The sequence below is a fragment of the Oncorhynchus nerka genome, linkage group LG8, assembly GCF_034236695.1.
Source record: "Oncorhynchus nerka isolate Pitt River linkage group LG8, Oner_Uvic_2.0, whole genome shotgun sequence".
In the NCBI taxonomy this organism is placed as follows: Eukaryota; Metazoa; Chordata; class Actinopteri; order Salmoniformes; family Salmonidae; genus Oncorhynchus; species Oncorhynchus nerka.
This window is the reverse complement of record NC_088403.1, coordinates 69,054,223-69,066,722: the sequence shown is the minus strand read 5'-3', so window position 1 is coordinate 69,066,722 and position 12,500 is coordinate 69,054,223. Positions and strand designations below refer to the sequence as shown.

General features: G+C 50.2%; 1 protein-coding gene across 1 annotated transcript in view; it reads left to right on the top strand.

Annotated features, from left to right (window-relative positions):
• LOC115133682 (FRAS1-related extracellular matrix protein 2-like) overlaps positions 1 to 12,500 on the top strand; it is an 82,936-nt gene that overhangs the window by 62,624 nt on the left and 7,812 nt on the right. The window contains exons 30-32 of the mRNA XM_065021163.1: positions 652 to 779; positions 1,767 to 1,898; positions 7,038 to 7,164. Coding sequence (XP_064877235.1) covers positions 652 to 779; positions 1,767 to 1,898; positions 7,038 to 7,164 — 387 coding nt within the window. The remainder of the gene's footprint in view (positions 1 to 651; positions 780 to 1,766; positions 1,899 to 7,037; positions 7,165 to 12,500) is intronic.

Sequence of the window (12,500 nt, the reverse complement as noted above, 5' to 3'; positions counted from 1 at the left end):
CCCCTCCCTCTCCTCCCCCTCCATCCCTCTCCTCCATCCCTCTCCTCCCTCCCTCCCTAACTCCCCTCCTACCTCTCCTCCTCCCTCCCCCTACCTCTCCTCCCCCTCCCTACCCCCTCCCTAGGCCTCCCCTCCCTCTCCTGTCTCCCTGGCTCTCCTCCCCTCCCTCTCCTCCCCCTCCCTGCCTCTCCTCCCTCCCTCCCTCTCCTCCCCTCCCTGCCTCTCCTCCCTCCCTCCATCCCTCTCCTCCCCCTCCATCCCTTCCTGTGTCTCAGCTCCCCCCTCCCTCCCTCTCCTCCCTCCCTCCCTCCCTCCCTAACTCCCCTCCTACCTCTCCTCCCTCCCTCCTCCTACCTCTCCTCCCTCCCTCCCCTCCCTCCCTACCCTCCTTCCTCCCTCTCCTCCCTCCCCACCTCCCTCCCTCCCCCTCCCTCCTCCCCCTCCCTACCCTGCCCCCCTCCATCCCTTTCCCCTCTCCCTCTACTCCCCATCTCCCTACCTCTCCTCCCTCCCCCTCCATCCCTCTCCTCCTCCCTCCATCCCTCCCCCTCCATCCCTCCCCCCACCCCAGGTGTATCAGGGTCCTCAGTAGTAACATCAGATGCCCTCTCTCCCTGCCTCCCTTCTCCCCCCCCACCCCCCCCACCCCAGGTGTATCAGGGTCCTCAGTAGTAACATCAGATGCCCACTCCGGCCTGCTGTTCTCTCTATTTCTGGTCCGGTCTGAGTCCACCCTCACACACACCCTGCAGGCCTGGAGCTTTGTGTCTCAGCTGGCTGTGAGTCCACCCTCACACACACCCTGCAGGCCTGGAGCTTTGTGTCTCAGCTGGCTGTGAGTCCACCCTCACACACACCCTGCAGGCCTGGAGCTTTGTGTCTCAGCTGGCTGTGAGTGCACACACACACACACACACACCCTGCAGGCCTGGAGCTTTGTGTCTCAGCTGGCTGTGAGTCCACCCTCACACACACCCTGCAGGCCTGGAGCTTTGTGTCTCAGCTGGCTGTGAGTCCACCCTCACACACACCCTGCAGGCCTGGAGCTTTGTGTCTCAGCTGGCTGTGAGTCCACACACACACACCCTCACACACACCCTGCAGGCCTGGAGCTTTGTGTCTCAGCTGGCTGTGAGTCCACCCTCACACACACCCTGCAGGCATGGAGCTTTGTGTCTCAGCTGGCTGTGAGTCCACCCTCACACACACCCTGCAGGCCTGGAGCTTTGTGTCTCAGCTGGCTGTGAGTCCACCCTCACACACACCCTGCAGGCCTGGAGCTTTGTGTCTCAGCTGGCTGTGAGTCCACACACACACACACACACACACACACACACACACACACACACACACACACACACACACACACACTCCACCACATCCTACTTTTCCATTCGTCTCCTCCAACATTCTCCCTTCAAATCAAATTGTATTTGTCACATGCGCCGTATACAACAGGTGGACAACGTGCTTCTACACCTGCATTGCTTGCTGTTTGGAGTTTTAGGCTGGGTTTCTGTACAGCACTTAGTGACATCAGCTGATGTACGAAGGGCTTTATAAATACATGTGATTTGATTAGACCTTACCGTGAAATGCCTACTTACAAGTCCGTGTGTGTGTGTGTGTGTGTGTGTGTGTGTGTGTGTGTGTGTGTGTGTGTGTGTGTGTGTGTGTGTGTGTGTGTGTGTGTGTGTGTGTGTGTGTGTGTGTGTGTGTGTGTGTGTGTGTGTGTGTGTGTGTGTGTGTATATCTACCTGTGTCAGGTACGTGACTACTCTGGCTCCTACACGGTGGTTCTGCTCCCCTGTCTGATCCCTGAGGGGGGGCACACTGACCCCCCAGTCTGCCACCCTAGACCCCCCCTCTCATTCAGCCTGGACGTACGCTTCCAACAGGTGAGGTCAAGTTCAAGTTTTTAAAACTTTATTGTCCATTAAAGTGGTCAAGAGCTACACTACATGACCAAAAGAATGTGGACACCTGCTCGTAGAGCATCTCATCCCAAAATCATGAGCATTAATATGGAGTTGGTCCCCCTTTTGATGCTATAACAGCCTCCACTCTTCTAGGAAGGCTTTCCGCTAGATGTAGGAACATTGCTGCTATAACAGCTTCCACTCTTCTGGGAAGGTTTTCCACTAGATGTAGGAACATTGCTGCTATAACAGCCTCCACTCTTCTGGGAAGGCTTTCCACTAGATGTAGGAACATTGCTGCTATAACAGCCTCCACTCTTCTGGGAAGGCTTTCCACTAGATGTTGGAACATTGCTGCTATAACAACCTCCACTCTTCTGGGAAGGCTTTCCACTAGATGATGGAACATTGCTGCTATAACAGCCTCCACTCTTCTGGGAAGGCTTTCCACTAGATGTTTGAACATTGCTGCTATAACAGCCTCCACTCTTCTGGGAAGGCTTTCCACTAGATGTTGGAACATTGCTGCTATAACAGTCTCCACTCTTCTGGGAAGGCTTTCCACTAGATGTAGGAACATTGCTGCTATAACAGCCTCCACTCTTCTGGGAAGGCTTTCCACTAGATGTAGGAACATTGCTGCTATAACAGCCTCCACTCTTCTGGGAAGGCTTTCCACTAGATGTTGGAACATTGCTTCTATAACAGCCTCCACTCTTCTGGGAAGGCTTTCCACTAGATGTTGGAACATTGCTGCTATAACAGCCTCCACTCTTCTGGGAAGGCTTTCCACTAGATGTTGGAACATTGCTGCTATAACAGCCTCCACTCTTCTGGGAAGGCTTTCCACTAGATGTAGGAACATTGCTGCTATAACAGCCTCCACTCTTCTGGGAAGGCTTTCCGCTAGATGTAGGAACATTGCTGCTATAACAGCCTCCACTCTTCTGGGAAGGCTTTCCACTAGATGTTGGAACATTGCTGCTATAACAGCCTCCACTCTTCTGGGAAGGCTTTCCACTAGATGTTGGAACATTGCTGCTATAACAGCCTCCACTCTTCTGGGAAGGCTTTCCACTAGATGTAGGAACATTGCTGCTATAACAGCCTCCACTCTTCTGGGAAGGCTTTCCACTAGATGTTGAAACATTGCTGCTATAACAGCCTCCACTCTTCTGGGAAGGCTTTCCATTAGATGTTGGAACATTGCTTCTATAACAGCCTCCACTCTTCTGGGAAGGCTTTCCACTAGATGTAGGAACATTGCTGCTATAACAGCCTCCACTCTTCTGGGAAGGCTTTCCACTAGATGTAGGAACATTGCTGCTATAACAGCCTCCACTCTTCTGGGAAGGCTTTCCACTAGATGTTGGAACATTGCTGCTATAACAGCCTCCACTCTTCTGGGAAGGCTTTCCACTAGATGTAGGAACATTGCTGCTATAACAGCCTCCACTCTTCTGGGAAGGCTTTCCACTAGATGTTGGAACATTGCTGCTATAACAGCCTCCACTCTTCTGGGAAGGCTTTCCACTAGATGTAGGAACATTGCTGCTATAACAGCCTCCACTCTTCTGGGAAGGCTTTCCACTAGATGTTGAAACATTGCTGCTATAACAGCCTCCACTCTTCTGGGAAGGCTTTCCACTAGATGTTGAAACATTGCTGCTATAACAGCCTCCACTCTTCTGGGAAGGCTTTCCATTAGATGTTGGAACATTGCTTCTATAACAGCCTCCACTCTTCTGGGAAGGCTTTCCACTAGATGTAGGAACATTGCTGCTATAACAGCCTCCACTCTTCTGGGAAGGCTTTCCACTAGATGTAGGAACATTGCTTCTATAACAGCATCCTCTCTTCTGGGAAGGCTTTCCACATTCCTGTGGGGACTTGCTCCATTCAGCCACAAGAGCATTAGTGAGGTCAGAAACTGATGTTGGGCGATTAGGCCTGGCTCGTGTTCCAATGTTCCAATTCATCCCAAAGATGTTCGCTGGGGTTGAGGTCTGGGCTCTGTGCAGGCCTGTCAAGTTCTTCCACACCAATCTCGACAAACCATTTCTGCATGTTCCTCGCTTTGTGCACGGGGGCATTGTCATGTTGAAACAGGAAAGGGTCTTCCCCAAACTGTTAACACGTAGTTGGAAGTCCAGAACCATCTAGAAGGTCATTGTATGCTGTAGATTTCCCTTCACTGGAACTAAGGGGCCAGAACCATGAAAAACATCCCCAGACCATTATTCCTCCTCCACCAAACTTTACAGTTGACACTATGCATTCAGGCAGGCAGCGTTCTCCTGGAATCGCCAAACCCAGATATGTCCGTCGGACTGCCAGATAGTGAAGCGTGATTCATCCCTCAAGAGAATGTGTTTCCACTGTTCTAAAGTCCAATGGTGGTGAGCGTCACACCACTCCAGCCCCTGCATGGTATTCCAGCACCACTCCATTCCCTGCATGGTATTCCAGCACCACTCCAGCCCCTGCATGGTATTCCAGCACCACTCCATTCCCTGCATGGTATTCCAGCACCACTCCAGCCCCTGCATGGTATTACAGCACCACTCCAGCCCCTGCATGGTATTACAGCACCACTCCATTCCCTGCATGGTATTCCAGCACCACTCCAGCCCCTGCATGGTATTACAGCACCACTCCATTCCCTGCATGGTATTCCAGCACCACTCCATTCCCTGCATGGTATTCCAGCACCACTCCATTCCCTGCATGGTATTCCAGCACCACTCCATTCCCTGCATGGTATTCCAGCACCACTCCATTCCTGCATGGTATTCCAGCACCACTCCATTCCCTGCATGGTATTCCAGCACCACTCCATTCCCTGCATGGTATTCCAGCATTCCAGCCCCTGCATGGTATTCCAGCACCACTCCAGCCCCTGCATGGTATTCCAGCACCACTCCATTCCCTGCATGGTATTCCAGCACCACTCCATTCCCTGCATGGTATTCCAGCACCACTCCATTCCCTGCAGCACCACTCCATTCCAGCACCACTCCAGCCCCTGCATGGTATTCCAGCACCACTCCATTCCCTGCATGGTATTCCAGCACCACTCCATTCCCTGCATGGTATTCCAGCACCACTCCATTCCCTGCATGGTATTCCAGCACCACTCCATTCCCTGCATGGTATTCCAGCACCACTCCATTCCCTGCATGGTATTCCAGCACCACTCCATTCCCTGCATGGTATTCCAGCACCACTCCATTCCCTGCATGGTATTCAGCACCACTCCATTCCCTGCATGGTATTCCAGCACCACTCCATTCCCTGCATGGTATTCCAGCACCACTCCATTCCCTGCATGGTATTCCAGCACCACTCCATTCCCTGCATGGTATTCCAGCACCACTCCATTCCTGCATGGTATTCCAGCACCACTCCAGCCCCTGCATGGTATTCCAGCACCACTCCATTCCCTGCATGGTATTCCAGCACCACTCCATTCCCTGCATGGTATTCCAGCACCACTCCAGCCCCTGCATGGTATTCCAGCACCACTCCATTCCCTGCATGGTATTCCAGCACCACTCCATTCCTGCATGGTATTCCAGCACCCTCCATTCCTGCATGGTATTCAGCACCACTCCATTCCTGCATGGTATTCCAGCACCACTCCATTCCTGCATGGTATTCCAGCACCACTCCAGCCCCTGCATGGTATTCCAGCACCACTCCATTCCTGCATGGTATTCCAGCACCCTGCATGGTATTCCAGCACCACTCCATTCCCTGCATGGTATTCCAGCACCACTCCATTCCCCATGGTATTCCAGCATGGTATTCCAGCACCACTCCAGCCCCTGCATGGTATTCCAGCACCACTCCATTCCCTGCATGGTATTCCAGCACCACTCCATTCCCTGCATGGTATTCCAGCACCACTCCATTCCCTGCATGGTATTCCAGCACCACTCCATTCCCTGCATGGTATTCCAGCACCACTCCATTCCCTGCATGGTATTCCAGCACCACTCCAGCCCCTGCATGGTATTCCAGCACCACTCCATTCCCTGCATGGTATTCCAGCACCACTCCATTCCCTGCATGGTATTCCAGCACCACTCCAGCCCCTGCATGGTATTCCAGCACCACTCCATTCCCTGCATGGTATTCCAGCACCACTCCATTCCCTGCATGGTATTCCAGCACCACTCCAGCCCCTGCATGGTATTACAGCACCACTCCATTCCCTGCATGGTATTCCAGCACCACTCCATTCCCTGCATGGTATTCCAGCACCACTCCAGCCCCTGCATGGTATTACAGCACCACTCCATTCCCTGCATGGTATTCCAGCACCACTCCAGCCCCTGCATGGTATTACAGCACCACTCCAGCCCCTGCATGGTATTCCAGCACCACTCCATTCCCTGCATGGTATTCCAGCACCACTCCATTCCCTGCATGGTATTCCAGCACCTCTCCAGCAGACGTTTGGCTGAGCCGTTGTTGCTCCTAGACGTTTCCACTTCACAATAACAGCCCTTACAGCTGACCGGGGGGCAGCTCTAGCAGGGCAGACATTTGAAAGGAAAGGTCTCATCCTATGACGGTGCCACGTTGAAAGTCACTGAGCTCTTCAGTAAGGCCATTCTACTGCCAATGTTTGTCTATGGAGATTGCATGGCTGTGTGCTCGATTTTATACACCTGACCGGTGTGGCTGAAATAGCCGAATCCGCTAATTTGAAGGGGTGTCCACATACTTTTGTATATATAGTGTATATTTAGCAGGACATTCATGTGCTTACTATGATCGTCTACACTATTGCTCTCTCTACCTTTCTCACTCTCTTTCTCTCTCTCTATACCTTTCTCTCTCTCTATCTTTCTCTCTCTTTCTCACTCTCTTTTCTCTCTCTCTCTCTCTCTCTCTCGCTCCACACCCCTCCAGGTCAGTGGTCCAGTCCCATTGGAATCTGTATGTACGTTTCAAAATAAAAGTCTTTGTTTCAGAATAAAAGCCCTCTTTTTCTCTCTCTCTCTCTTCCAGGTCAGTGGTCCAGTCCCATTGGAATCTGTATGTACGTTTCAAAATAAAAGTCTTTGTTTCAGAATAAATGCCCTCTTTTTCTCCTTCTCTCTCTTCCAGGTTAGTGATCCAGTCCCAGTAGAGTTCAGTCTGAACACAGTCCTGGTGTTGTTGTCTAAGAGAGAACTGTGGCTGTCTGATGGGTCCATGGGATTCGGACAGGATGACGACGTAGCTTTTAGTAAAGGTACGCACAACACAGACACCTAGAACACACACACACTGTTTCAATTATTTTTCCCCCCCTTCACTCTGTCCCTCAGGTGACCACATGTCCAGGATTGTGTCGGACAGTCCCGCATTTTGGCCCTATGTCCCACGTCCCGCAACTAAACAATCACGTTCCCGAATCTTGTCAAGAAATTCAAAACACCACTGATTTAGAATAAAAGGTTGATTTGTCCTCGTATTTAAGGCCGACATTCCAACCTGTCTCTTGCAGTCATGTTGCGCTTATGAAAAGATACAGTACCTTCAGAAAGTATTCATACCCCTTGACTGGTACAGAGCCTTCAGAAAGTATTCACACCCCTTGACTGATACAGAGCCTTCAGAAGGTATTCACACCCCTCGACTGATACAGAGCCTTCAGAAGGTATTCACACCCCTTGACTGATACAGAGCCTTCAGAAGGTATTCACACCCCTTGACTGGTACAGAGCCTTCAGAAGGTATTCACACCCCTTGACTGATACAGAGCCTTCAGAAGGTATTCACACCCCTCGACTGATACAGAGCCTTCAGAAGGTATTCACACCCCTTGACTGATACAGAGCCTTCAGAAGGTATTCACACCCCTCGACTGATACAGAGCCTTCAGAAGGTATTCACACCCCTTGACTGATACAGAGCCTTCAGAAGGTATTCACACCCCTTGACTGGTACAGAGCCTTCAGAAAGTATTCATACCCCTTGACTGATACAGAGCCTTCAGAAGGTATTCACACCCCTTGACTGGTACAGAGCCTTCAGAAAGTATTCATACCCCTTGACTGATACAGAGCCTTCAGAAGGTATTCACACCCCTTGACTGGTACAGAGCCTTCAGAAAGTATTCACACCCCTTGACTTATTCCACATGTTGTTGTTACAGCCTGAATTCAACATAGATTTTTTAAATTCCCCACCTACACACAATACCCCATATCGTACTGAAAATTAAATACAGAAATATCTCATTTACATAATTATTCACACCCCTTTGCTATGACACTCCAAATGGAGCTCAGGTTCATCCAATCGCCTTTGCTCATCCTTGACACACACCTGTCTATATAAGGTCCCACGGTCGACAGTGCAGAAATGATACCACAAAGTCCAAGGAACTGTCTGTAGATCTCTGAGATATAGTTGTGATGAGGTGTATATATCTGGGGAAGGGTATAAAACCATTTCTACAGTGTTGAAAGTTTCCAAGAGCACAGTGTTCTCCATCTTTGGGAAAGAGAAAAAATATGGAACTACCCAGACTCTCTGCCTAGAGCTCGCCGTCCAACCAAACTGAGAAACCGGGCAAGAAGGACCTTGGTCAGGGAGGTGACCCAGAACCCAATGACCACTCTGACAGAACTACAGAGTTCTTTATCTGAGATGGAAGAACCTGCCAGAAGGACAGAAGTCTCTACTGCGCTTCACCAATCTGGGCTTTATGGGAGAGTGGCCAGACAGAAGCCACTCCTGAGAAAAAGGCACATGACAGCAAACCTGGAGTTTGACACGTGAAAGCCCTATGTCTGGAGAAAACCAGACAAAGCTCATCACCCATCTAACACCAACCCTACCGTGAAGCATGGTGGTGGCAGCATCATGCTATGGGGATGCTTTTCAGCGACTGGGAGACTGGTAAGGATAGAGGGAACAATGAATGAAGCCAAATACATTCAAATCCTTGATGAGAACCTGCTTCAGAGAGCAAACGACCTTAGACTGGTGTGAAGATTTACATTCCAACAGTGATGATCTCCAATGATCTCCAAGCACACAGCCAAAGCAATGCTGGAATGGCTTCAGAACAAGAATGTGAAAGGCTTTGAGTGGCCCAGCCAAGGCCCAGACTTAAATCCCATTTAAAATCTGTGGAAAGACTTGAAGATTGCTGTTCACTGCTACTCCTCATCTAACTTAACCACTTCTCCAATTTTTTATTTTTTTTATTTTACCTTTATTTAACGGGGCAGTTAAGAACAAATACTTATTTTCAATGACGGCCTAGGAACAGTGGGTTAACTGCCTGTTCAGGGGCAGAACGACAGATTTGTACCTTGTCAGCTCGGGGGTTTGAACTTGCAACCTTCCGGTTACTAGTCCAACCCTCTAATCACTAGGCTACCCTGCCGCCCCAATAGCTGTTGAGATTCTGATATTCGTCGCAGAGCAACACGAGACGTAGGCCAATGTCATAAGCCTTTCGACAATCAGTTAAGTTTCTCAAAACCCTTTCGGGTTAAAATTCCAGCTAACCTTGTAGAAGACAGACAGTTAAAGACCTAACTAAGTAAATAAAGAGCCCTACTACACTGAAACATGGTTGTGAACCTCTCCATACACATTGGTCGCTCATTAGTGGTACCGTTGGGTTTAGTAGACTACCAGAGGTGTAGTGGTACCGTTGGGTTTAGTAGACTACAGGGGTGTAGTGGTACCATTGGGTTTAGTAGACTACAGGGGTGTAGTGGTACCGTTGGGTCTAGTAGACTACAGGGGTGTAGTGGTACCGTTGGGTTTAGTAGACTACAGGGGTGTAGTGGTACCATTGGGTTTAGTAGACTACAGGGGTGTAGTGGTACCGTTGGGTCTAGTAGACTACAGGGGTGTAGTGGTACCGTTGGGTTTAGTAGACTACAGGGATGTAGTGGTACCGTTGGGTTTAGTAGACTACAGGGGTGTAGTGGTACCGTTGGGTCTAGTAGACTACAGGGGTGTAGTGGTACCGTTGGGTTTAGTAGACTACAGGGATGTAGTGGTACCGTTGGGTCTAGTAGACTACATGGGTGTAGTGGTACCGTTGGGTTTAGTAGACTACAGGGGTGTAGTGGTACCGTTGGGTCTAGTAGACTACACGGGTGTAGTGGTACCGTTGGGTTTAGTAGACTACAGGGGTGTAGTGGTACCGTTGGGTTTAGTAGACTACAGGGATGTAGTGGTACCGTTGGGTTTAGTAGACTACAGGGGTGTAGTGGTACCGTTGGGTCTAGTAGACTACATGGGTGTAGTGGTACCGTTGGGTTTAGTAGACTACAGGGGTGTAGTGGTACCGTTGGGTCTAGTAGACTACAGGGGTGTAGTGGTACCGTTGGGTCTAGTAGACTACAGGGGTGTAGTGGTACCGTTGGGTTTAGTAGACTACAGGGGTGTAGTGGTACCGTTGGGTCTAGTAGACTACAGGGGTGTAGTGGTACCGTTGGGTTTAGTAGACTACAGGGATGTAGTGGTACCGTTGGGTCTAGTAGACTACATGGGTGTAGTGGTACCGTTGGGTTTAGTAGACTACAGGGGTGTAGTGGTACCGTTGGGTCTAGTAGACTACAGGGGTGTAGTGGTACCGTTGGGTTTAGTAGACTACAGGGATGTAGTGGTACCGTTGGGTTTAGTAGACTACAGGGGTGTAGTGGTACCGTTGGGTCTAGTAGACTACAGGGGTGTAGTGGTACCGTTGGGTTTAGTAGACTACAGGGGTGTAGTGGTACCGTTGGGTTTAGTAGACTACAGGGGTGTAGTGGTTTATCACTACACCATGAGGGGGGTTTATCACTACACCATGAGGGGGTTTATCACTACACCATGAGGGGGTTTATCACTACACCATGAGGGGGTTTATCACTACACCATGAGGGCGGTTTATCACTACACAATGAGGGGGTTTATCACTACACCATGAGGTGGTTTATCACTACACCATGAGGGGGGTTTATCACTACACCATGATGGGGTTTATCACGACACCATGAGGGCGGTTTATCACGACACCATGAGGGGGTTATCACTACACCATGAGGGGGAGGGGGTTTATCACTACACCATGAGGGGGTTTATCACTACACCATGAGGGGGGGTTTATCACTACACCATGAGGGGGTTTATCACTACACCAGGAGGGGTTTATCACTACACCATGAGGGGGTTTATCACTACACCATGAGGGGGTTTATCTCTACACCATGAGGGGGTTTATCACTACACCAGGAGGGGGTTTATCACTACACCATGAGGGGGTTTATCACTACACCATGATGGGGTTTATCACGACACCATGAGGGCGGTTTATCACGACACCATGAGGGGGTTATCACTACACCATGAGGGGGAGGGGGTTTATCACTACACCATGAGGGGGTTTATCACTACACCATGAGGGGGTTTATCACTACACCATGAGGGGTTTATCACTACACCATGAGGGGGTTTTCACTACACCATGAGGGGGTTATCACTACACCATGAGGGGGTTTATCACTACACCATGAGGGGGTTTATCACTACACCATGAGGGGGTTTATCACGACACCATGAGGGGGTTTATCACTACACCATGAGGGGGGGGGTTTATCACTACACCATGAGGGGGTTTATCACTACACCATGAGGGGGTTTATCACTACACCATGAGGGGGTTTATCACTACACCATGAGGGGGTTTATCACTACACCATGAGGGGTTATCACTACACCATGAGGGGGTTTATCACTACACCATGAGGGGGTTTATCACGACACCATGAGGGGGTTTATCACTACACCATGAGGGGGTTTATCACTACACCATGAGGGGGTTTATCACTACACCATGAGGGGGTTTACCACTACACCATGAGGGGGTTGTGTGTGTGTATGTGGGGAGGGAATTAATGTACAGTACACCATGAGGGGGTTTATCACTACACCATGAGGGGGTTTATCACTACACCATGAGGGGGTTTATCACTACACCATGAGGGGGTTGTGTGTGTGTATGTGGGGGTTTATCACTACACCATGAGGGGGTTGTGTGTGTGTATGTGGGGGTTTATCACTACACCATGAGGGGTTTATCACTACACCATGAGGGGAGGGGGTTTATCACTACACCATGAGGGGGTTTATCACTACACCATGAGGGGTTTATCACTACACCATGAGGGGGTTTACCACTACACCATGAGGGGGTTGTGTGTGTGTATGTGGGGAGGGAATTAATGTACAGTACACCATGAGGGGGTTTATCACTACACCATGAGGGGGTTTATCACTACACCATGAGGGGGGTTGTGTGTGTATGTGGGGGTTTATCACTACACCATGAGGGGGTTTATCACTACACCATGAGGGGGTTTATCACTACACCGGAGGGTTTATCACTACACCATGAGGGGGTTTATCACTACACCATGAGGGGGTTTATCACTACACCATGAGGGGGTTTATCACGACACCATGAGGGGGTTTATCACTACACCATGAGGGGAGGGGGTTTATCACTTCACCATGAGGGGGGGGGGTTGTGTGTGTATGTGGGGAGGGCATTAATGTACAGTACACCATGAGGGG